Source organism: Myotis daubentonii, chromosome X, assembly GCF_963259705.1.
Source record: "Myotis daubentonii chromosome X, mMyoDau2.1, whole genome shotgun sequence".
NCBI classification, from domain to species: domain Eukaryota; kingdom Metazoa; phylum Chordata; class Mammalia; order Chiroptera; family Vespertilionidae; genus Myotis; species Myotis daubentonii.
This window is the reverse complement of record NC_081861.1, coordinates 4,481,876-4,506,830: the sequence shown is the minus strand read 5'-3', so window position 1 is coordinate 4,506,830 and position 24,955 is coordinate 4,481,876. Positions and strand designations below refer to the sequence as shown.

The 24,955-nt window shown below is 45.5% G+C and overlaps 2 protein-coding genes across 3 annotated transcripts in view; one reads left to right on the top strand and one right to left on the bottom strand.

Annotated features, from left to right (window-relative positions):
* Positions 1-24,955, top strand: part of SYN1 (synapsin I) — a 35,162-nt gene that overhangs the window by 5,418 nt on the left and 4,789 nt on the right. For both annotated transcript variants that reach the window (XM_059679768.1, XM_059679767.1), the window contains exons 2-9: positions 3,509-3,566; positions 3,670-3,761; positions 6,659-6,815; positions 6,990-7,079; positions 23,071-23,133; positions 23,853-23,995; positions 24,085-24,159; positions 24,257-24,359. In XM_059679768.1, coding sequence (XP_059535751.1) covers positions 3,509-3,566; positions 3,670-3,761; positions 6,659-6,815; positions 6,990-7,079; positions 23,071-23,133; positions 23,853-23,995; positions 24,085-24,159; positions 24,257-24,359 — 781 coding nt within the window. The remainder of the gene's footprint in view (positions 1-3,508; positions 3,567-3,669; positions 3,762-6,658; positions 6,816-6,989; positions 7,080-23,070; positions 23,134-23,852; positions 23,996-24,084; positions 24,160-24,256; positions 24,360-24,955) is intronic.
* On the bottom strand, positions 14,256-17,976 carry TIMP1 (TIMP metallopeptidase inhibitor 1). The gene is made up of 6 exons (XM_059678802.1): positions 17,819-17,976; positions 16,825-16,953; positions 16,003-16,082; positions 15,705-15,831; positions 15,385-15,509; positions 14,256-14,526 (listed from the first exon to the last, which is right to left on the bottom strand). The coding sequence occupies exons 1-6, from the start codon at positions 17,964-17,966 to the stop codon at positions 14,356-14,358; spliced, it is 780 nt and encodes a 259-aa protein (XP_059534785.1). The 5' UTR covers positions 17,967-17,976; the 3' UTR covers positions 14,256-14,355.

Genomic DNA, 24,955 nt, shown 5'->3' with positions numbered 1-24,955 from the left:
CAACAGATACCCAAGCAGATCACCTAGGTTCCTCCGTGCCCCCACTGTAGCACCAGCCCTGCCCCTTCTGATGATCAGGGTCATGTACCCCTGCCCAGATAGTGACTGCTCTTCATGTCCATTGGCATGCAAAACCTGGAGTGTCCAGGTAGAACTCAAAACTTAGAATGTAATGGGATTCTTGCTGTGTCTCCTGGTAGTACTGTCCCCCCTGGAGAACCAGGACCTCTAACCTTGCAGAGCTCTGAGGAAACAGGAGACACACATTCCAAAAGTGGATCACTGAGATTGATGGTAAGCTGGGCCACTCTACTTTCACCTCTGGGTTCCCAGACCCATGTATTTTACCTATTAGAAACACAGCACAAACAATGGTCATTGATTTAGGGTGTACACTGGGTTTTGAAGGATGGTGCCCCATTTGTGCACGGTATCACCTCCAAGCTGGGGTCTTAGCTGTGGCTGCAAGAAGTTGTTCCATAACAACGAGGCCAGCAACTTCTGGGTGCTGTGGTATATAGGTCATCTGTTGAATCCATGGTCATGGGCCCACTTTTGCACCTCCTTTCATGATTGATGTAATGTTTTGTGGGATCCCATACTGTGTAAGCCCTTGAACAGTGATGCTGTCTCAGGTCCTGCAGTCAGGAAAGGCAAACCCATACATAGAATATTCCAGTCAAAATTAATCATTACTCTTTCCAAGGTGGAAGAGACCACAAAGTAGCTGGTTGGTCTTCTTGAGTGATGCTGCCATGTCAGGGATTCAATATTGGTCTCTGTTGCTGGCAGGTTGAATATTCTGCAATAATTCTGTAGGCCCTCACATATAGCTTCTATCTCTGTTCTTCTTGCCACTTCGTACATGTGCTCAGCACTGGGGCGACTGATTCAGAGGCTGGCTGACATCATCTGGCTGACTCATTCTGTCTACCTGATTGCTTAGTGCCACTTCTGTGGCGGATGCTGTCTGGTGGGTGTTAACATACAATACAGAGATCTTTTCTCCTCTTTCCACTTCATCTCCACTCCCATATGTCCACCCACATTTTTGTGTCCCAGACCTCCTTGTTCTAATCTTTCAATATATTTCTTTCAAAGCCTCTGACAAATCAGCCAAGCCATTCACCACCAGTGAATAAATATATATTCTAATCTTTGGCCACTTCTTTTTCCCCAAAAAGTAGATGGCCAAGAGTACAGCTCACAGCTTTGCCCATTGGGAGCTCTGTCACTGTTTTCAAGACCGCTCTGAATGGGACTATGGTGCAGCCACTGTCCATTTTTGTCTTCCACCCACATACCAAGGCAATCTATTTGTGAAGCAAGCTCAGACTTTTTCTTCCTTTATCTACTGGTTGGATAAAGGAGTCCCCTTAGTGAGCTGAGAGAGGCAGTAGCAATAAGGTGGATGACATGGGCATCTGGGTTACCTGCTCAGGCAGCTTGCCTGGTATCCTGGCTGCTGGACCCATCTGACTGTATTACTTGGCAGGCCTGGCAGGATCTAGCTTATAATGGACACTTCTGGGTACACAGTTACTTGGTACCCCCTGGTCAAGTAACTGTGTATCAGGGCCCAATATTACACCAAGATTTGTTTCTCAAGAGGCGTGTAATTCTATGCTGCAGATGGCATGGCCTTGCTCCAGAGCCCCAGGGGCCTCCCACTCGAGCTTCTCTTAAGCTTCACATTGTATCTTTTTCCACTGTTGACACCTCCGGTGTCATAGGATCTGATGGATCGAATGGCCTGAGTGGCAGGACTGCTTGCATCACAGCCCGGAGCTGCTGCCGAGCACTTGGAGTCAACACAGCCTGTCGGGGCTATCTGTGCTCCACCCCTGACAAATGATGGTTTCACGTTGCCTGCTAGCTGCTGGGTGACTCAGCTCCAGAATAGCATTAGAGTCTTTGTCATTTGACGTCTCTGGCCCACTGTTTTAGGTTGGGTTCTCTGGAAACCGGTTTGGAAGCAGAATTTTGCATGTGGGAAGCTCATTGCAGAGTGCCTTTGGGATCAACACCTACCTGTAAGGAGGACAGGGTTGGGCAGACAGAGAAGTTGGTCCACAATGTGGTTGTATCGGAGGCCTAAGCTGGTCCTAGGGGGAGCTCTCGGGCTGGGAATAGTCCTTCGGAGTCAGCCTATATTGAGGCAAACAGGCGGCCTTTGTCCTCACTGAGACCAGATATAAGCCACGCGCTGCCCAAAGTACGTATAATCTTGGCTAAGGCAGTTCCCTGTAACAAAGACAGTTCCCAGTTGGACACAGCCATAAACTGTCCACAACTGATATTCAGGGGGCATTGGCCCTGAAGAGAAGATCTGAACAGAGTACCCACTATACTTATGGGGGGAAAAGTTTAAAAATAGTGATCTAGTTTGCACTTGTCATCATTTTATTTTTAAAAATGCACATATCTAAAAAAAGATTCTCTTCCAGCACTTGTGAGGGGTCATTGTCAGTAATGGAGGGTGTGTGTGTGTGTGTGTGTGAGAGAGAGAGAGAGAGAGAGAGAGAGAGAGAGAGAGAGAGAGAGAGAGGAAATAACTGTATTTGAGGTCTTTGGGCATGTCATTCAAGGCACAAGGGCCTGTTGCACTGTGTGTGTGTCAGAGACCCTGATTGTGTGCATGTCGATGACAAGGGGTGACTTCTCCCCTTGTCTCATGTCTGTAAAAAATTGGGGATAAGCTTCTGTCTGTGGAGAAGCTTATCAGGTAGCAAATCCTGGGCCTGGGGGAAGAGGCCACTGGAAACCTAGCCCTGCTGGGGATGGGCATAGGGACAGTGACATAGCAGTTCATGATGTGCCTACTGCTGCTCTACCCCTCTTCCCTCCTATGGTTTCCACTCATCCTCAGTTGATTCTCCCCCACCCCCACTGTTGCAGTCTCCAGCTTCTGTGGAACCACCACCAGCATGCACCCCTCAATCTGATCCTCCTTTTCTGATACCTGTGCCCCCACCCATGGCTGTTCTGTCCTTCATGGCCCGCGGCCACACGTGGTGAATGCACTCCTCCTTGGGAAAGGGCCAGAGAACAGAGAGATGCTTCAGGCTGTACAAGCAGATGCAGGCACTGAGCCATACCCAGGCACACCTCATAGATGTGGACTCTCTAAGGTTCTCTGCCATTGTAAACTCCATGCAATTCCAAGTATGTTACAGTTTACAAAGCACTCCTCATTTTCCGGAGCTTTCCAAAAACATTTATGATAGCAGTGTTGCAAGCAGACCATATTTTAAGAAATATCTGCTCTCTGGGGTTTAAGGACTTTTTAAAAAATTTGCAGTGTTCTTTGACATTTACACACCTCCATGAGGAATACTTTATTGTTCACAAATCACTGTTTGAGTTTTCAAAGTATTTCAACCATCATAACAATCACTGTATGGTTTCTCTAGAGACGCTGCAGGGGCAAAGGGGTCAAAGGACTGGCCTGGGTTTTGTCTTCCTGAGATTTGAGCATTGATGGACGTGTTCTGCTTTTCCTCTACAGGGCGAAATACTTCAAAGGGAAAAAGCTCCATGGAGAAATTGACATTAAAGTAGAACAGGTTAGTTGCGACAGGTGGACCTGGGGATCAACTGTCCGGATTGCAAACTGAGTGGTCATTTTTGTGTGATGTGAATGAATCACTGATTTTTTTTCCTTTCCAGGCTGAATTCTCTGACCTCAATCTCGTGGCTCACGCCAATGGTGGGTTCTCTGTGGACATGGAAGTTCTTCGGAATGGGGTGAAGGTTATGAGGTGAGTACAAGAAGTGTACCTTGGTGTTATGGGAGAGGTATAAGGACTCCCTTAGATCTGAGGGAGAATCTTCACCTCTGCACCGATTCCTTCTGTGAGCAAGAACTTAGGCACATTACAATAGACAAGCTATGGAAACAACTTAGGTATCCATCGATGGACAAATGGATAAAGAAGATGTGAGATACACACACACACACACACACACACACACACACACACCACACCACACACCACACACCACACACGCACAGGAATATTATTCAGCCATGAGAGAGAAGAAAATCCTGCCATTTGTGACCACATATATGGACCTTGAGGACATTATATTAAGTGAAATAAATCAGAGAGAGAAAGACAAGTACCATATGATATCACTTACATGTGAAATCTAAAAGAGCCAAACTCATAAAAATAGAAAGTAAAATGATGATTACTAGTGGCTGGGGACTGGGAGAATAAGAGAGATGTTGGTTAATGGTACGAACTTGCAACTGGTAGATAAATCTGGAGATCTAATGTACAGTAAAGTGATTATAGGCAACAATATTGTATCATAATCATCAAACATTCTAAGAAACTAGATCTCAATTATTCCACCACAAAAATGAAAGGATAATTATGTGACACAATAGATGTGCTAACTATCACTGCAATGACAATCACATTACAATATATAAATGTATCAAATTAACACATCAGTTGTACACCTTAAATTTACACAATGCTATCTGTCAAATATATTTCCATTAAAAAAAAAAACTTAAGCACAGAATGTGGGAGATAGCTTCTCTTCTGAAGAAGAGTCAAGGATCCCAGCAGACCACAAAGCAACTTTTCAATTATTGATTCAAAAATTATTTCTTGAGTATCCACTGTATACCAGGTGCTGCTCTCAGCATTTTACATTCAACAGACATTTATTGAGCACCCTTTGTGCCCAAGCACTGTTCTACATGCTGAGCACTTGGCAGTGAACAAAACAGACTCCCCAAAGACCAAAAACCCCACAAAACCTCTCTGCCCTCATGAAGCTTACATTCTACTGAGAGATACACACAATAAACAGATAACTTTAAAAATATAAAAGTGCTAAGAAAAATATATAGCAGCAAAGGGATTGTTGGCTAGTGGAGTGACGAGGTCTTTTCCGCATCTGCAAGGGCTCAAGGAATCTGGAGAAGTGTTGTGCATAAAATAAGACTAGAGAAGAAATATGAATTTGGAAGGCATTTCGGGGTGCCAGAACAGAAACTTAGTTCTAGTGACTAAACTCTCTGAATCTCCGGACCCAGGGCTTTTTATTCTCACATTTTGCCCTATAGCAAAGCAGATACACATGTCAAAGGTAAGATTTGGTAAACAATAAAGTATTATCAGGTTGGGGAACTGTCCTCAGCTGTCTGTCAGCAGGCAGTAACATGCAGATCTTCAGCCCTGCTGAAGGTGTCCATCAGCCTTCTGGTGAACTTCTTGCATAATTATAACCTGCTGGAATTTGCTTCCAGCAGTGGAGGAGTCTGAAATTTGGATAAGGTGGACCACTAGTTTAAGAGACATTTGAGGAAAACCTAAAGGAGGTGAAGGAGAGCTACATGCAGGTAAAGGGTGTCCCAAAATTCACGCAAGAAGTAATTTTAATAGAAAACACAGGTTTATAATTAAAAATTGTAAATTTTTTATTGATTCATAAAATATACAGTACAGGGTTATGTATGGAATAGCATTTCGGGTAAATGGCCTCCATGGCTTTGCTGGCACATACGCACTCTTTTGTTATTGCTTGAGCAGCCGTATTTTTTAAGAAGAATGATCCGATGGTGCCTCCGGCCCAAAATCCGCACCGAACAGTGACACGTTGTGGATGCATTTGTTTCCCAACAATCACTCGTGGATTTTCTGAACCCCAAATGCGACAATTTTGTCTATTAACCAAGCCATCAAGATGAAAATGAGCCTCATTGAAATTCAGCCACATTTATGCAAAACGGTCATGGAAAATTTCAACAAAAGAGTGCATATGTGCCAGCAAAGCTGTGGAGGCCATTTGCCCGATATGCTATTCCATACATAACCCTATACCGTATACTTTGTGAATCAATAAAAAATTTACAATTTTTAATCATAAACCTGTGTTTTCTATCAAAATTACTTCTTGCGTGAATTTCGGGACCTCCTTTATCTAGGGAGAAAATGTTTCAGACAGAGTGAACACCTGTGTAAAGCCCCACAGTTTAAAGACCAGTTGAAAACCTACAAATATTAAATACTTTAATTATACAATTATACTGGAGTTAATTGCTAAGAAGAAGAATTATGATGGGTGAAGTTATCCTGTTGAAGAATAAGTGGTTAGAGTGAGTTCATAGAAGTCTTCCCTAAAGAAGATATATTCCCAAGCATTACAGGAACTGTGTGAAAGAAGACCACACTAAAGGTTTGATTATAAAAACAATAAAAATTTGATTATTAAACTAGTTTTTTCTCTGTTCCATAGTTTAAGACAATAAATTCTAGATCTTTACTATTTATCAAAAATAAGTTTAGGATAGAACAAGTAAATGGCTCATGGAGAACTATACCTACTCAGCTCCCAGTGACACCAACAGCAATCACAGCTAGTAGTCGGGGACATTGTGACCCAGGGGGCTGTCAGAGCTGAGTAGGTAAGCTGGAAGCTGACCTGGTGAGGAGAGGAGCCAGTAGGGAAGGCTTCAAGGGGTCACCAGATGAGGAAAGGGTGCTTGTGGGGGAGAACAGCTTGCTCATGTGTGCTGAGGTGAGAAGCCACTTCACAATTGTTAGGAGCTGTGGACATATGGAAACTTGCTCTTTGTTGTAAGGGTGGCGGGAAGCGTCTGGGGGTAATCCTCAACACTCCTACCCCTGCACCCCAGGTCTCTGAAGCCGGACTTTGTGCTGATTCGTCAGCATGCCTTCAGCATGGCAAGGAATGGAGACCACCGCAGTTTGGTCATTGGGCTGCAGTATGCTGGAATCCCCAGTGTTAACTCTTTGCATTCTGTCTACAACTTCTGTGACAAGCCCTGGGTGGTAAGTGACAAGAAGGGTGTTATTGGCAGAGGGACTATCTCATGAATGCATTCGGGAGCTCAAAATCACTGTGATTTGGGGGGAACTGAGGGAGTTTAGAAGTTTGGAACCTCCAGCTTGGAGACTCCCTCCAGGCGAAGGACTTGCTTGACTTGTCTTTCTTGACTCTCATAGTTTGCCCAGATGGTTCGACTGCACAAGAAACTGGGGACAGAGGAATTCCCTCTAATCGATCAGACCTTCTACCCCAATCACAAAGAGATGGTGAGTCTGGGGGAAGTAGAGTGGGCAAGAGGGGAAAGCATCATGCCTACTACAATAGTTGCCAATGGATGTGTACCAATGGTACACTATCAGAGAGTGGCATGTGCTGTGGAGAGTGAAATTGCTTTGGGAAAGGTTTATTAATACAGTGAATTTACTTATGTGGTTACAAGTGTGATTGGTATCATTGATCCTGTAACTATTGTATCTATTCTCACCAGTACTAAAAATAGATTTCTAGCCGAACCGGTTTGGCTCAGTGGATAGAGCGTCGGCCTGCGGACTGAAGGGTCCCGGGTTCGATTCCGGTCAGGGGCATGTACCTGGGATCCCCAGTGGGAGATGTGCAGGAGGCAGCTGATCGATGTTTCTCTCTCATCGATGTGTCTAATTCTCTATCCCTCTCCCTTCCTCTCTGTAAAAAACCAATAAAATATATAAAAAAATAAAAATAGATTTCTAATATAAACTGACAGAACTAATATAATGAATCAGATTATATTACATATAGAAATTAAGTCATTGTTTCTATCATTATCAAATATTCCTCTTGATATAAATGTTACCAATATTTCAAATTAGGATTGGCAATAAAAATTATCAGTAGTTGCCCTAACCGGTTTGGCTCAGTGGATAGAGCATCAGCCTGTGGACTGAAGGGTCCCAGGTTCGATTCCGGTCAAGGGCATGTACCTGGGTTGCGGGCACATCCCCAGTAGGAGATGTGCAGGAGGCAGCTGATCGATGTTTCTCTCTCATCAATGTTTCTAACCCTCTATCCCTCTCCCTTCCTCTCTGTAAAAAATCAATAAAATATATTTTTAAAAAAATTATCAGTAGCAATGTTATACATTAGATTGTTTACAAATAGCAATTGAATTGTTTTTGCTATTATCATAAAATCTAATCATTACTATTACAAATAATCACCAATACTGCAAATTATTGTTACCGATGTAAATCATTAATACCAAGGTTATGAATTAAATTATAGTTCCTAATAGAAATGGAATAATTATAACTAGTATCATCAAAGATTATAACTATTATTACAATTATCAATATTGCAAATTATGCTCTAATATTAATTATAAGTTTCTGTTTTGAATTACATTATACTTACTGGTAGAAATTATATTATCATTACTAATACATCAAATATTATAACTAGCATTACAATTTATTACCAATGTTACAAATTGGGATTATCAATACAAGTGATTAGTACCTATGTTGTGAAATAAATTATAATTACTAAAATATATTAAACTATTAGTAAAACATTGTAAAATATTATTACAAATTATTGGCAATGTTACAAATTAAGATTACTAATATAAATTATGAGTAACTATGTTTTGAATTATAGTATAGTTACTAATAGAAATAACTATTAATATGGTTAAATTCCAACTGTTATTATAAATAATTACTAATATTAAAGTTATGATTACTAATATAAATTATGAGTACCACAATTATGAATCAAATTTTAGTTACAAATAGAAATTGAATCACCATTACGAATGCTGTCAAACTTTAAAACTAATTTTTAAAAATTTAATGTTGCCTGGCTGGTGTGTCTCAATGATAGAATGTCGACCTATGAACCAGGAGGTCACAGTTCGATTCCCAGTCAGGGCATATGCCTGGGTTGCAGGCCCAATCCCCAGTAGGGGGTGTGCAGGAGGCAGCCAATCAATGATTTCATCATTGATGTTTATATCTCTCTCTCCCTCTCCCTTCCTCTCTGAAATTAATAAAAATATATTTTTTAAAACTTAAAAATGTTACAAATTATTTTTACTTATGTAAATAATCATTACTAGTTTTCTGAATTAAATTACAATTAAATATCAATATTGACCCAACATTGCCAACTTGGTTAAGTAACACTGGTACTACTATTAAACATTTTTTTTTGGTAGAAGCTAATTTTATTTATTTGACAGTGCAATCCCAAGGTACTATTAAACATTCTTACCAGTATTACAAATTATGATCACTGATATAAATTCACAGTGTTGTACATTAAATTTACTTACAGATGAAGATCAAATCATTAGTTCTAAGCAAACCCAATTTATCATTATTATAATTTCACATTCTTTGAGAGATAGTATGGCTGACTGTGACCAAGAGTGTGGACTCTGTAGCCAGAATTTCTGTATTGGAAACCTAGCTACACAACTAATTAGCTTCCTAACATAGGAAACATCATTTAAATGCTTTGTGCCTCAGTTTACCCATATGCAAAATGTGGGTAATAATAGTTTATGAATCATGGTTAGTATGATAATTAATTATTCAATGAGTGAAAGCAATTAGAATAGTGAATGTGTCATATATTAACTGCTACCCAAGTGTTGACAAAGTTCCCTTTTATTCCTAGTTTGCTGAGTGTTTTTTAATCATGAAAATATGTTGGACTTTGTTAAATGCTTTTTCTGTGTTTATTGATATGATCATGTAGATTCTAGCCTTTATTCTATGACTATGATGTTTGCATTAATTGATTTTCATATAAGTTGAGCCACACTTGCATTCCTGGGCCAAATCCCACCTGATCTGATATACAATCTTTTTACATGTTGTAGGATTCAGTTTGTTAGTATTTTTTGAGAATTATGGTATCAATAATCATAAGTTTGTTTATGATGCATTTAGAGGTAGATCTCTATGAGTTTATCCTACTTGAAGTTTAGTGCATTTCTTGAATTTATAGATTATTTTTTTATAAAATTTGGGAGGTTTTCAGCCTTATTCCTTCCAAGATTCTTTATTACACCTTTCTCTCTCCTATCATTATGTGTGTATTGATTTGTTTTATGGTGTTCCACAGGCCTCTGAGGCCCTGTTCATTTTGTTCAATTTTTAAAATATTTTTATTGATTTCAGAGAGGAAGGGAGAAGGAGAGAGAGAAACATCAATGATGAGAGAAAATCATTGGCTGGCTGTCTCCTGCATGCCCTACACTGGGGATCGAGCCTATAACCTGGGCATGTGCCCTTGACCAGAATTGAACCTGGGACCTTCAGTCCGCAGGCCAACGCTCTATCCACTGAGCCAAACTGGCTAGGGCTCAGTTGCCCTATTTTAAATTCACTAATTCTTTCCTCTGCCAGCTCAAATCTATTGTTGAGCTCCCTATTTTCATTTACATTATTATATTTTTCAATTCCAGAATTCTATTATTTATCATTTCTATCTCTTTATTGATAGTCTCTATTTATTAAAACACCATTCTTATAATTTTGTTTAGTTCTTTAGACATGGTTTTCTTTAGCTCTTTAAAAATATTCTAAATAGCTGATTTATAGTCTGTGAATTAATTCCAACATCTGGGCTTCCTCAGGGACATTGTCTACTGACTTCTTTATTTTTCTGTATTTGGGGCATATTTTATTGCTTCTTTGCATGTCTCATAAATTTTTGTTAAAAACAACATTTGAAATAACATAATGTGACAACTCTGGAAATCAGATTCTTCTCCATCCCCAGGGTTTGTTTTTGTTGTTCTTTGTTTTTTTAGTGATGTTTCTGAACTAATTCTGCAAATTGTGTATTCTTTGCCATGTATAGCCACTGAAGTATCTGCTTCATTAATTTAGTGGCCAGCTAATGATTGAAGAGGTATTTCTTTAAAAACCTAGAACCAGTAAGTCTGCAAGCTTTTGTTAATAGGCTCTGTGTGCATGTTGGTGCATGCCTTCAGTGTTCAGGCAGGCTATTTACAACCTTGCCTTAGCCTTTACATCAGGAGTGGGGAATGTCTGGCCCACGGGCCGTGAAATCATTTGGTCTGGCCCTGCCAAAGCATTATGGGTGAGTTAGTTAAATGTTTGACCAAATATTGCAAGCTAATTTTTAAGTTGATAATTTTGCATGGCCTGCTAATCAACACTAATAAAAGAGAAAAATGGTAATTGGCATACGAGCTACCCTTTTCATTGGCTAATCAGGGCTATATGCAAATTAACTGCCAACTAAGATTGGCAGTTAACTGCCAACAAGATGGCGGTTAATTTGCATATGTAGGCACAATGCAGGGAGGCGAAAGGGAAAGCAGGAAGAAGCCCCCTGCCACTGACAGTGATCGGAAACCCAGGGGGGAGCTAAGAGCTGGGGGGGCAGGGCAAAGGCGGCCCTGGGGCCGCCTTTGCCCTGCCCCCCCAGCCATGATAGGAGAATCAGGTGCCTTTTACGCCCTGGCCAGTGATAGCAGGAAGTAGGGGTGGAGCCAGCGATGGGAGCTGGGCACGGTCGAAGCTGGCAGTCCTAGGAACTAGGGGTCCCTTGCCTGGGCCTAAAGCGGAGCCCACGATTGCGGGGCCGCTGCAGCTGCGGGTCCCCGCTGCCCGGGCCAGACGCCTCAGCCAGAGGCGTCAGGCCTGGGCAAGGGGCCGATCCTGCGATTGGAGGGTGATGGGGGTCAACGCTTGAGGGCTCCCAGTATGTGAGAGGGGGCAGGCTGGGCTGAGGGACACTCCCCCCCCACACACACACCCAGTGCACGAATTTCGTGCACCGGGCCCCTAGTGGTGTTATAAGTATCCAAATGGCTCTTGGCAGAAAAAAAGGTTCTCCACCCCAAGTTTACATACTACTTGTGCAGAGCCTTGAGGTCAGCCAGAGATCCCGGGCATGCATATTTGTGCCTTTCTAGATTTCCAGGAACATGTCAGAGCCTTTCAAAGCCTCCTATGGAGCTCTCATTACCCATCTTTTCTGTTGGGTATTTTGGTCAGCTTGTTGTTTGTTATAACTGTAATCACTGCTTCAAGCACCTGCTATATTAAACAGTTGCTGCTGATTGTTTCTAAAAAGCAGCCTCAGGCAAAGCTGTTCACACCAGGTAAACTCTGAGTCAGATCAGATAGACAAGTCCTGTGAGTGGCGTTTTCTAGGAAAATGAAAGTTCAAATATAGTTGTCTGAGAATGGAACTTTGAAGGGACCCCAACCCTGTTCTGCCTCCTGCTGTGGTTTCTAGACTGCTGGTTTACATCAGGATTGCAAGGCTCTTGCTTTTCAAGGCTGTTGTGGAAGTGGGGAGATGGAAACAGGGAAAGTTCAGATGGACAAAACTTACTGTTCTTAATGAGATTCAGACATCCTTTTAATTGTTATACACTTTGGGCAGTTTTAAAAGTTCTGGAAAAATTAAATTTTGATAATTTTTGCCAGTATTCTCATTGCTTTGTGGAGGAGAGGATTTTTATAGGCCCCTACTCTCACCTTTCCACTGACATCACCTCCAGGCATATCTTGATCTTTCCCAGACTCAGCCCTAGGATAACAGTATTTCAAAGCCAAGATAAGGCAGCTAGGTGTACTCATTGTTACTGGATGTCCTTGCACCTAGGTTCCCTCATTGTACAGAACCAGGAAAATGATAGTAAAGTTCAGATGGAAATACAAACATACAATAAAAGCCAGGAAAACTCTGAAGCTGGGGGCAGGGGATTAGTTGTACCAGCCTACAAAAAGTCGAATGCTTCTGCCAGAAAATATGTATTGTATGAAGTTTTTCTAATTTAAACAGTGTAATGTGGACACATGACTAGACAGGCTGAGAGACTAAAGAAGGAAAAATTAGAAGTCCAGATATAGATCAATTTGCATATGTAGATTTAGTGGGGGCTCTACAGTGTAATTGGGTTTGGCATAGGAGGAGTCCAGGTCCGGTTAGTGAGACGCAGGTGTCAGTCATTATTCATAAAATGAAAGGGCTGTTCTTATAGAAACTTGGGGTGGAGGAGAGATGTTTCAACATAAGGGGGAATATACCGGGAGCTGTTCCAGCAAGAATGTGTCAATCAATAGGGGCTATATGGATGGGTGGGCTTTATGAATGGAATCAAACAAGAATCAGGAATTGAACTGGCAACCCTTTAGTGCATGGACAATGCCCCACCAACTGAGCCACACCGGCCAGAGCGGGAGCTGACAAACTCTTGCAAGCAGCTGAGACAATAGTGTCACAGTCACAAGTCCAAACCAGGACCTAGGCTCTTCCCTTACAGTTGTACCCATCAGTGAAGGCTGCCATTCACCCCTTTTGGTAGCCAGGGTTCAGATCCCCCCCCAGGGCATAACCAAAGTCTACACATTGACACAGAAATTGTTACTGCAAGGGTGTCCCCTGTGCAAGGAGATAACCACTGGGTTCTCCAAATCCAACAATCCCGATCTGGGACATACCTTGGGCCCTGGGGGAACCTCCAGGAATGCAAAAGGACAGGGCCACAGAAGATCCAGGGGCCATGCTTGGAGATCCAGAATACCCTGGAGGAGACCTGGGTTCTTACTGGCAGGAGCAGTTTGTGAAGGTGTGGGCTGAAGTACTTGGTTGGTTCTGATTTTGAACCCTTACCTGTACTTCACTCTTGTCAAAGTTGGTCAGAGAAGTGAGGGGAGGAGAGGTAGGAGAAGGGGATTTCCAGATCATACATTCTGTCCATCTTTCCTATTCCCCAAACAACCACTTTCCAAGGAATCTCCCATGGGCCATGAGGGGCCGGGGAGGAAGGCTACCCCTTCTTCCAGAGTCCCTGGCTGGGTTATGTGGGGGGTAGGAGTCTAAGACCCCTGGGGCTTTCCCCCTTTTGCTTCAGCCAGACTCACAGTACAAAACCTAATGGTCAGGACAGTAACACCGACAGGTTTGTATGGGGCAGGACTCACTGGGTGACATCAGGACAATGCCTGAGGTGAGGAGGAGAGCTGTTAGGCAATTGATAGGGCATTTGTCAATTAGGTTGTTGACTGGAGGGATTTGTGAATAGGGGAATTTGCCAATGAGGTAGTGATTTGTCAGCAGTGGGTAATTTATGAACTAGAGAGCCCTATGCAAATAGGATTTATAAATTGGTCTAGTAAAATGCTCTAAAGTATTGACTAAAGAGATTATCCAGTAAGCTGTGGTTGATGATGCGGCTTAAATTACTGACACTGCAGATCACCAATGCTAATGCCAATGTAGAGAATTATTACCAATACCTCAAATTTTATGTAAAATTTTAAAAGCCAACATTTATAGTTTGGTTTCCCTTTGCGTGTTTAAAAGCCAACATTTTGCAGCCCTCATCCCCTCAGCATTGGTCCCAGGGTGCTCCCACCAGGTCATCAGTGACATGGGTTTGTTCCCAGACACTACACAGAGACACTGCCTGCTGAGTGGTAGGATTTTATTTCATTGTCTTGAAGAGAGAAAGACAGAAGTGGGAAAGGGGGTGAATACTGTGCAGGTTTCAGCTTCTTCTGGGGGCAGGATTCAGGCCATCCGGGGCCGCAGGGACTGCCAGTTGCACATCCCTGACTTCTGTGGCAGGCAGGCAAGGTGGCGGCTCTGGAAGCCCTTGTCAGAGCCTGTAAGCAGCTGGTCCGTCCACAAACACTGATTATTACTCTGCAGTTTGCAGGGAATGGATGAGCAGGGAAACACCTGGAAGAGGGGGAGGGAGGCACATCTCTGAGGACTTCTCCTCCCCTACAGAGCAGAACTTCCTTCTCCTCAGCATTCAACATTGAGCTGCTGAGAGATGTCATGTCACTCCACCTGGATACAGACTCAAGAACAGCTCCTCCCATTGGGGGAACAGTCATTGGACTCGTAGAGGTGACAGTAATCAAGAGAAAGGATCAGTTTCTTGGTGGCTGGGGACAGTTGCAGGGATCAGTCAGATGGGTCTCCTGAGAACTGTTCCATAGGCTAGGCAACAATTGGCAGTACCAGGGAACAGCTGGCAAGTGGAGAACTTAAGCACAGGAAGGAGCTGTGGGACTCTCAGATACAGTCCCTGAATCAGAGGACATTCAGAGACATCAGGGAACAGTCCTGGAATAGTCAAATGGGCAATGTAACTTGCCCTCGTGTGTGTAACTGTCACAGCTGGAAAGCAACAATCATATGTGCTGGGGAAGAGTCGGTGGGTTGGGGAACAGCACTTTGGGTTCTTGGAGAACATTCTAGGAAACCAAGAAACAATCCCTGGGGTGGGGGGAGGTCAGGAACAAAAATCAGGACTACATAATAGTCACAAGGGAACGTTGGAGGAACAGGAAGCAGCCACAACAGTGAAACCCCAGGTATGAGGCACACGGGACAAAAGAATCACCAGAATGTCCAGAAGGACAGTCTCAGGTTTGGGGGAAGAGCAGTAAAGATCAGAGACAGCACAAGGGGGTTTGGGGAGCAGCCATAGGGAAAAGTAATAGCCTGATGGAGCAAGAAACAAGCCATGAGTTTAGGGAAGAGCTCAAGAAGACCTCTCCAGGTGGCAGGCAGGGCCCAAACACTTACTGTGCATTCCTCACAACCAGCACTGTAAAGCTTGGTGAAGCCCCGTCGCTGAGTGGAGCTCAGACTGTTCCAGGGGACCACGAAACTGCAGGTGGTGATGTGCAGTTGCCCGTTCCTCAGTTGTCCTGGGGGAGGGGTGAACAACAGGCAGCTTCTGATTGGCTGGGCTGGGGCAGGTGACGCCTGATTGGCGTCCCTGGAGCACAGACCCGGCTGGGGGCCTTCTGATAGGCCGAAATTGGGGCAGTCCTTATTTCAACTGGGACCCTTCCTTCAGAGCCCCACCCCTTCAGGCCCACGACGAGGGGGCAGAGCCTCACCAGCGATGAGAAACTCCAGGCTGCGGTTCTGAGATTGGTGGAAGTATCCGCAGACGCTCTCCATGGCTGGGGTGTGGACGAACTGGATGTCAGGAACATCCCCCAAGGCGTTGAACCCTTTCAACATCTGTGGATGGATGAGAAGACTCTTTTTACTGACATGATCCTCCCACTCCACATTCTTCACATAGCATCCCGAGATCACAGCTAACTTCCTCGCCAACCATGGCCAGAGGCCTTTTTATCTTTACAGGGAGGAAAATGTTAGGAACTCCTGAGGAAGGGGCAGGAAGAATACCTTGGTCATCTTAATCTCATAACGCTGATATAAGGTTGTCTGGTTGACTTCTGCTGTCCCTATGAACTTGGCCTTGATGACTGCAGGGAGAGGAGGGGGGAAAACAAGTCAAATGGACTGCGTGAGCTAATAAAAATAAAACAATTACAATAGTCATACTAGCAAAGCACATACGTAAATAGGGGTTGCTGGATGCCGGACAACCCACTAAAAAATGTACACATTTGTTAACAGATTCGCCCATATAGTGAATGCCTACTTTTTGCAAGGCTCTGCTTTAAGCCTTTTTCATATATTCACCATGTGCTCATTCACTCAATGAACATTTTGGAGCACCTACTGTGTGCCAGGCACTGTTCTGGGTGTTAGGGACACAACAGTGAACAAAACATAGAAATCCCTCCCCTTGTGGAGCTCACATGCTAGCCAGGAAAAGACAGACTAAACACAAGCAAAATAGATAGGTTTGTGGAGTGTTAGAGGTATTATGTATGATGGGGAACTTCAGAACTGGGTAAGGGGAATCAGGAGTACTAGAGGACAGGGGTTAAAATTTGGGGAAAGTAATGTTTGAGGCAGTCACCCACATGGATACCCGGAGGGAAAGGTGTACCAGGCAGAGGGAACAGCCAGTGCAAAGACCCTGAGGAGGGACTAGGTAGGCCTGGAGTAATCAAGGAATTGAGTGAGGATGCCATGTGTCAAAAGGAGAGTCAGGGCAGGGCTGAGTGGAATTGTTCTAGAGGTGAGCACCATCCTGAACCCCACTAGACTGAGAGGGAAACCAAAACACAGTATGTGAGCAGAGTAGGGTATACTCACCGAGGTCAGAGTTGCAGAAGGCCGTCTGTGGGTGGGATGGGACACAGGTACAGGCCCTGCTAGGGGCTGTCAGACACAGCAACAACAGGATGCCGGAGGCCAGGGATTCGAAGGTGGCCATGATGGGTTCTGGAAGGGTGGAGAGGAGAGGTCAGGGGGCCTCCAGCCCAGCCAATCCGGGGACCTGGGCAGGCCTCTCACCCCATTCTACCCTCCCCCCAGCAGCATGGACAGGCCTTAGTCTGCCACACTTGGGCTAGACGGGTTGGGAGTTTGGGCATTTTAAGGAGATGGGTATATGAGAGCCCAGAGGATTTTAGGGGAATTGGGAGAGTTTCAGAGTTGTGGAGTTTGAGCGATTTAGCGGACAGAATAAGTGGCAGAGATTATGGGGTTGTGGTGGTGGAGTTTGAAGACCTGGGGGGTTAGGGAAGTCGGAAAGTGGAGGAGTTGGGGGTGAGGAATTTGCAGTTTGGGGAACTATAGGAATTTGGGAGTTTGGGGTTGTGCATATTGGGAGATAGAGGAGGCCCAGGAGGCCTGGGAGTTGAGGGAAGCTGAAGAATTTGGAGGAGGTTGGGGGTTTAAGGATTTGGGGCAGTTCTGGGGGCCTTAAGAGGGTGGAAGTGCCAGGGGATTTGGGAGCAGAGGAAGTTTTGAGGTTTAGGGAGTTGAGGATTTAGGAGTCTGGGGTATTGGGGGAGTTTGGGGAGGTTCAGAAGTTTGGGGGTGGGAGACTTGGGGGACAATGAGGGAATTTAGGGGAAATGGCCGCTTGCTGTGATATAAGGGGCTCATGAGCTTGGCGGATTTAGGATGGGTATCGGGAGTTTGCAGCAGTTCCAGCCCCCCACACCCGCCCTCTCCCCCTTGACCAGTCCAGGGTCCCGGTGCCTGCCTTTCTGCCTGCCTCTCGGGCTGAGCAGCGAGGTGTGCAGCGGCAGGAAAGCTCTGCCCAGGCCCAGGCCTTGCGGCCGCCCAGCCCCCTACCTACCTCTGATGGAGCTTCTCTGGACGCTGGGTCTGCGGCGATGGCGGCAGGGCCTGAGCAGCGGAGGATAAATGTCCACGCAAGGGGCGGGGGCGGGGGTGGCAGTGGCAGCCGTGCGGAAACCACAGGCCTCCAAGCTTCCTGGATGCATTACTCATCCGCCCACCTTCAGTGGTGGCCAAGGGGCGGGCCGAGGGCTGCCGAAAAGGCGCTTCACCCTCCTCCCCTCCCTCTCCCTAGGCCTCGCCCTGGTCATCCCCCTCCCCCATCTCCAAGTCCCGTCCCAGTCCTAACCGGAGGCCTCTACGGAGTGCTTAGAGTCAGGATTCCCCCAAGGCAATTTCCTGTAGACTCCAAACTCTCCACAGTCTACCCAGTCACCCACGGGTCGCAAACTCCCCATGGCTGAAGCCCGAAGTAGTTCATTTTCGTCAACAAACATGTCTTGTGTAGATACTGCATACCAAGCACACACAAAAATTCGTCTCTGGTAGATCCCACAAACTGTTGAGGAGTGGAGGAGGCTGAGAGGAGACAAGTAGAAGCAGTGGAAGGAGATGAGGCAGGTAAGTGGAGGAGGAATACAGTGTGGAGTAACTGAGGCACAGAGAGATTAAGTAACTTATTCAAGACCACAATTAATAAGTGGCAGAACTGGCATTTGAACTCAGGTGGCCTGGAGCCAGAGCCTGGATCTCAACCCTGCTCAAAAAAACACAGGCAAATAGCATTTATATAGCACCAACTGTGTACCAGGCACTCAGCATAATTTATCTCACTTAAAGCTCACAATTTTTGCCATAGCATGGGTGGACCTAGAGGATATGATGCTAAGTGAAATAAGCCTGAGAAAGAGAAATACCTTATGATTTCATTTATATGTGGAATCTAAAACACCAACCAAAAAAAAAAAACCACAAAATAAAATAGAAATATACTCATAGCTGAAACCAGTTTGGCTCAGTGGATAGAGCGCTGGCCTGCAGACTGAAGGGTCCCGGGTTCGATTCCAGTTAGGGGCATGTACCTGGGTTGCGGGCACATCCCCAGTGGGAGATGTGCAGGAGGCAGCTGATCGATGTTTCTCTCTCATCGATGTTTCTAACTCTCTATCTCTCTCCAAAAAATCAATAAAATATATTTTTTTAAAAAAGAAAGAAATATACTCATAGATACAGAGAATAATCTGGTGGTTGCCAGAGGGGGCATGGGGTGGGTGAAATAGATTAAGAGGATTAAGAAGTAGCCAAAACCGGTTTGGCTCAGTGGATAGAGCGTTGGCCTGCGGACTGAAGGGTCCCAGGTTCGATTCCGGTCGAGGGCATGTACCTGGGTTGCGGGCACATCCCCAGTGGGGGATGTGCAGGAGGCGGCTGATGGATGTTTCTCTCTCATCGATGTTTCTGACTCTCTATCTCTCTCCCTTCCTCTCTGTAAAAAATCAATAAAATATATTTAAAAAAAAAAAAGAGGATTAAGAAGTACAGACTTCCAGTTATAAAATAAGTAAGTCATGGGAATGCAATGTACAGCACAGGGGAATATACTCAACAGTATTGTAATAACTTTGTATGGTGACAGATGCTAACTAGAATTATCATGGCGATTATTCCATAATGTATAAAATTTTCGAGCCAACATAGTGTACCTCTAAAACTAATATAATATTGTATGTCAACTATAATTCAACTTTTAAAAGCTCATGATAAGCCTCTGAGATGGGTACCAGTATTATTCCCATTTTACAGATGAGGAAAACTGAGGAATAGAGGAACTGAAGAACTTTCATGGATCACAGGGTATGGCTGGGATTGGATTTAGGCCAACTGACCCCAGGATCTCAAGCCAGGCTTAGCAGGCGGGAAGGTGATGGTTAACGAATGAGCCCTAGCGTGGGGGGAGTTGAATGGTGGTGAAAGAGACCAGTGAGTGAGTCAGGAGAAAACTGATACTCTTCCATCCTGCCCTGCCCCTTCCCCATCATCCCCTCCCTGACCATGCCTCTGGTAGGGGGTGGGGTGAGACAACCCCTGCCTGCCAGATTCCAGATGTTATCTCAATCTTCCTAGGGTCCTGGGAAAGGGCTTCCGGGCTGATTAACAGCCTTTGTTGTTCAGGAAGGACGGACCAGTAATAATGATGGTAGTCATGATAGCAGTCACTTATTGAGCATTTACTGTATACCGTGCCCCGGAGTCTTTGCGGAAATTCTTTTATTCAGTCTCCATTACCCTCTTGCTAATGAAGCTGGATTAATTTAGGGAGATTATCCCAATCAATAGCAACACCATCAGAACAACAAAAGCTACCACCAACACTTATGGAGTGCTTAATAGGTAGCAAGCACTGTTCTAAAATCTTTGTGTAAATACTTCAATCCAGATTGCTTCCTTGTTAATGTTGGCTAAGGAAGAGATGATAAGCCAATAATAATAATAGTACCCAACACTATTGGAGGATGCAGACTTCCTGTGTGCCAGATATTGTGCTAAGCATTTTTCCCGACATAACACAATATCCCGGTGAGTTAGAGACTGTTCATATTCTCATTATGCAGATGAGGAAACTGAGACACACAAAGGATTGAGTGAGCTGCCCAGGAATGAGAGTGAAGAAATGACTGTTGGGATAACAAGAAAGAGAGGGAGGGAAGGACGTAAACCAGGAATTTAGAGAAGCTGATTGTGAAAGTAGGGGAGTGAGAGTGAATGAGACAGGGCACTGAGTAAGCCAGCGGTGGAGCCAAAAGGAGAAGTGAGGGCAGGGGAAGTGTTGCTGCAGCCCCTTGCTGAATCTGGCTCTGACGCCAGCTCTGTGACTCTGAAAACTGCGTCAGCACAGAGTTGTGTCGACTGTCTACATGCGAGGGGTCGTGTGGAACCAGGTTATTGTGCAGGTTTTGAAACTGGTAGGGTTTCATGAAGGGGTGTCCGGGTGTGTGACCATCTGAGGGGCTGGATGAGGGGTGGGGGCTGTGGTGCCCAACTGGGGGTGCAGAACGGACACCTGGCAATCTCCAAGCATACCAAGTGCTTGGGCCTGACTGTGCCCTTTTTACAGATCAGGAAACTGAGGCCCAAAGAGAGTTAAGTGACCTGCCAGGGGTCCCACATGGTTTTAGGAAGAGGAAACATGCCCTAGCTGGTTTGGCTCAATGGTTAGAGTGTTGGCCTGTGGACTACAGGGTCGCAGGTTCGATTCCAGTCAAGGCACATGCCTGGGTTGCGGGCTTGATCCCCAGTGTGGGGCGTGCAGGAGGTGGCCAATCAATGATTCTCTCTCATCATTGATGTTTCTATCTTTCTCTCCCTCTCTGTTCCTCTCTGAAATCAATAAAAATATATTTTTTTTAAAAAAGAAAACACTAAGATTCAAAGCTAGGTCTCTCCAGAGGACCCCAGAGTGCAACACTCCTCTCATGGGCACACACGTGTCCACAGTGTTGTGTTCAGGCCCAGGCCCAGAGGAAATAGGAGGGTTTATAAAAAGAGGAGCCTAGAAAATCTGGGGTGTGTGTGTGCGCACGCTTGTGCACAGCTCTCTACTGTGTCTCTGCCCAGGAGAGTTGCCCGTGAGCCTTTAGGTGGCATGTATGTGGTGTATGTATGGACCTGAGGGTTTTGTGTTGCCCTGTGTGTTTTGTGTTGCTTCTGGGAGTTGTGTGTCTGCCTCTGTAAGGCGGGTCTGGGTTGCACATGTAATTGTGAACATCTCTCCTCCCCTCTGTGAGCTGTGAGTGTGCGTGTTGTTATGTCACCAACCGCCTCTGCAGTGTTTCCCTGCAACACTACCTAGAGGATCCCGCAAGCCCATCCCAACACGTTGCCTCTCCGAGCCCCATAATGACGCCAAGCATTTGGGAAATGAGGAAGGTGGGAGTGCAGGGGGGAGGGGGGGCCACGCCTGAAGGTCAATCGGTCACCCAGAGCTTGCGGGCTTCCTGTGCCTGTCGGGAACTGGGAACCACTGCCGCCCCAGCCACCCCTCCCGGAATGCCATCTCTCTACCCCGTGGGGCAGCTGTCTGCATGGCAGATGGAGGGCGTGGCACTGCGTGCATCCTGCTATGATGGGGCTGGGGTCGTCCAACCTGGTCCCCTGGATCCTGCCCAGGATCTGGGAGATTTGATGTATGCTGGCACCTGAATGTGTGAGCATGTGAGAGTGTGTGTGCGTACACATGCCCAGGAGTGTGGTCTGTATGCTTAGGAGGGTTGTGGTGTCTCTGGTTGCACATATGCCTCTCTGTTTTTACATATGACAAGGTATGTTGTGTCCCTACATATACTTTTTGTGTGCCCAGGAGTGGGGCATGGGTTTCAGTGGTTCTGTGAATACCTAAGTCTGGGTACCTTTCTTTGTATGTGGTGTGGGTCCTTCTGTTTGTTGGGAGTATGCCTAGGAGTGTTGTATGTGTGTCTGTGAGTGTTGACTACATGCCCAGTTCTGTTGTGTGTGCCTCTCAGAGCTGTGTATACCTCTGGGTGCTATGGTTGTGCCCTGAGGGTTGTCTTTGTATTACATGGGTAATCTTTCCCGATGTGTGTGTCCCTCTATATTGTGTGGATTTGGGTGATGGGAGGGGGCTGTGTATGTGCCTGAGCCTGAAAGTGTTGTGTGCTGCCAGGCCAGAAGGCTGACAGAAGCTCTGGTCCCTGCCCCACACGTGAGCATGAGGCTGGCTGAATGACTGTGGGCATCTATGCAGTTGGAGGGCGAGGTGCTCCAGAGCTTGTGTTGGTTGCAAGTCTCTCCATGTTGTGGGTCTCAATATGCATGGGCATCTCTGGGTTTGGTTGTGTAGATCAGAGCTTGGAGGGTTGGTGTGCATCTCTAGGTTGTGTATGTGTGTGGACAAGGCTTACATACAAGGCCTGGCTGAGGGGTCCAGTTGTTACATGCTCACCACCACACCCCCATGCACACACTCACTTCTCTATCATCCAGTTACTGTATAAATAAACTTTCCCTTTTCCGGAAAAGTGCCCCCCCTTTCCCATGTGTCTGCCTGGGAAAGCAGAGGCGGGAAGTCTGGGTGGGTGGAGGGAGGGACAGGCAGAAAGGGCTCCGGGTTTGATTCTGAGCTCAGAGGTGCTGTGTGATCCCCAGCTGCTGTCTGCTTATCTCTGACCTGCCTCTTCTGGGAAATGGCTCCTAACATGTGGCTCCTGCCGGATGGGCTCCCCTCAACATCACCCCCACCCCTGGCAATCAGCCCTCCTGCCCTGACCATGCTCTGCCTTTCCACCCTACCAGCTCAGCAGCACAACATACCCTGTGGTTGTGAAGATGGGGCATGCACACTCCGGGATGGGCAAGGTGAGTCCCCGAGTTGGGTGTGTCCTTGTGTGTTCCTAAATGTATGTAGATGTATATTGTGTATTCAATGCACACCGCTAATTTTGTATAATTGTGTGCCCTGGGGTGTTTATCTATTTGTATCTTTCCCCTCACATTTGTAGAATTTGTTGGCCCAGTTTTCCATCACGCACTCAGCCAGTTTGTGTGTCCTGTTCTTTTGTGTATATGCATGCCTCTGTGTGAAACACACACTATATAACCTTTTATGTTCAAGGGTCTTGGGGTCCTGTATGCTTTCCATCCCTCTGATCCCTTTGATTTTGTCTCTGTGTATGTAGAAAGCAGACTTGTAATTTTTATGTTGGAGTATGTCCTTGCTTCTGTTCATTTATTGTATGTGCCACTGATTTTGTGTCTGTATAGATATACTGTATATATACACAGTTTTGCTACAGCTTTAATGAGATAGAATTCACATACCATACAATGTACCCATATAAAGTGGACAATTCAATCATTTTCAGTATGTTTAGAGAGTGATATACACCCAACTTCCTGTCTGTGCATACATGTAAAAGCCAGGAGGCCCAGAATTATGCATGCATCAGTGCCTCGCTATGTCCACTGAATTTTTGTGTACTCAGCTCACCTATGTCACTTGTGTGCACACACCCGCCCTGAGGCACCCCCACTGCTGCCCCATCCTGCCAAGGCCCTGATCCCCAGCCCACCCACAGGTCAAGGTGGAAAACCAGCATGACTTCCAGGACATCGCAAGTGTCGTGGCCCTGACCAAGACGTACGCCACTGCTGAGCCCTTCATTGACGCCAAATATGATGTGCGCGTCCAGAAGATTGGGCAGAACTACAAGGCCTACATGTGAGTGGAGAAATCGAGGCCTAGGTCCCCTGCTCTGCCCTGTGCAGTTCAGGTGCCCCTGAGTCTCTCTCCTCTCTCCTGTCTCCCAGGAGGACATCAGTGTCAGGAAACTGGAAGACCAACACTGGCTCTGCCATGCTCGAGCAGATCGCCATGTCTGACAGGTGGGTGGCCAGAACTCCGTGGGGAGGGGGAGTGAGGGTGGGACTGTGGCTGCTCCAGCAAGGCACTGACAGGCTCTCTCACCCCACGTGTTGCCAGGTACAAGCTGTGGGTGGATACATGCTCAGAGATTTTTGGGGGACTGGACATCTGCGCAGTGGAAGCGCTGCATGGCAAGGACGGAAGGGATCACATCATTGAGGTGGGAGAACCCAGGGATTGGTGGGGGCACAGAGGGAGGCGCAGGCACAGGGGAGCACCAGTCCATAAACTGTGAAGCACTCCATGGCCCAGAAAGTCCTCAGTGAATGGCAAAATGTTTAGTAAACTGTAAAGTGCCTTTTGAACTGGGATACCCTGGCAAATGGCAAAATACATAGTGAATTGTCAACTGCTTTGTAAACCTGGACATCCTTAGTAAATAGGAAAACACTTGTTAAACTATAAACTGCTCTGTGAATTGAGCCCCGTTGGTGAATGGCAACGCACTTAATGATCTTTAACGTGTTCTGTGAACTGACAGGTCCTTGGCAAATGGCAAAGCGCTATTGTAAACTAAAAGGAACTTTGCAAAGAGTACTGGTTGATACAAAATCATTCTGTAAACTGTCTGTCAAGTACCTTATAAATGAGGACATGCTTGGTGAACAGCAAAGTGCTTTATAAAACTATCAAAAAGGAGCTCTGTAAACTGGGAAGTTCTCGTTATTGAAACAAAGGACTCTCAAAATTCTAAAGTTCTTTGTAAACAGTGGTGCCCCTGGTAAACAGTGAAAAAATTTGTAAACTGTAAAATGC

What these genes read in the sequence shown, in the direction of transcription:
- TIMP1 (XM_059678802.1), bottom strand. Translation starts at nt 17,966, where the DNA reads ATGCATCCAGGAAGCTTGGAGGCCTGTGGTTTCCGCACGGCTGCCACT. An exon ending in ATGAGATTAAGATGACCAAG is followed by an intron (nt 15,832 to 16,002) that starts GTATTCTTCCTG and finishes ATCCATCCACAG; the next exon opens with ATGTTGAAAGGGTTCAACGC. An exon ending in CTGGTTGTGAGGAATGCACA is followed by an intron (nt 14,527 to 15,384) that starts GTAAGTGTTTGG and finishes CCCCTCTTCCAG; the next exon opens with GTGTTTCCCTGCTCATCCAT.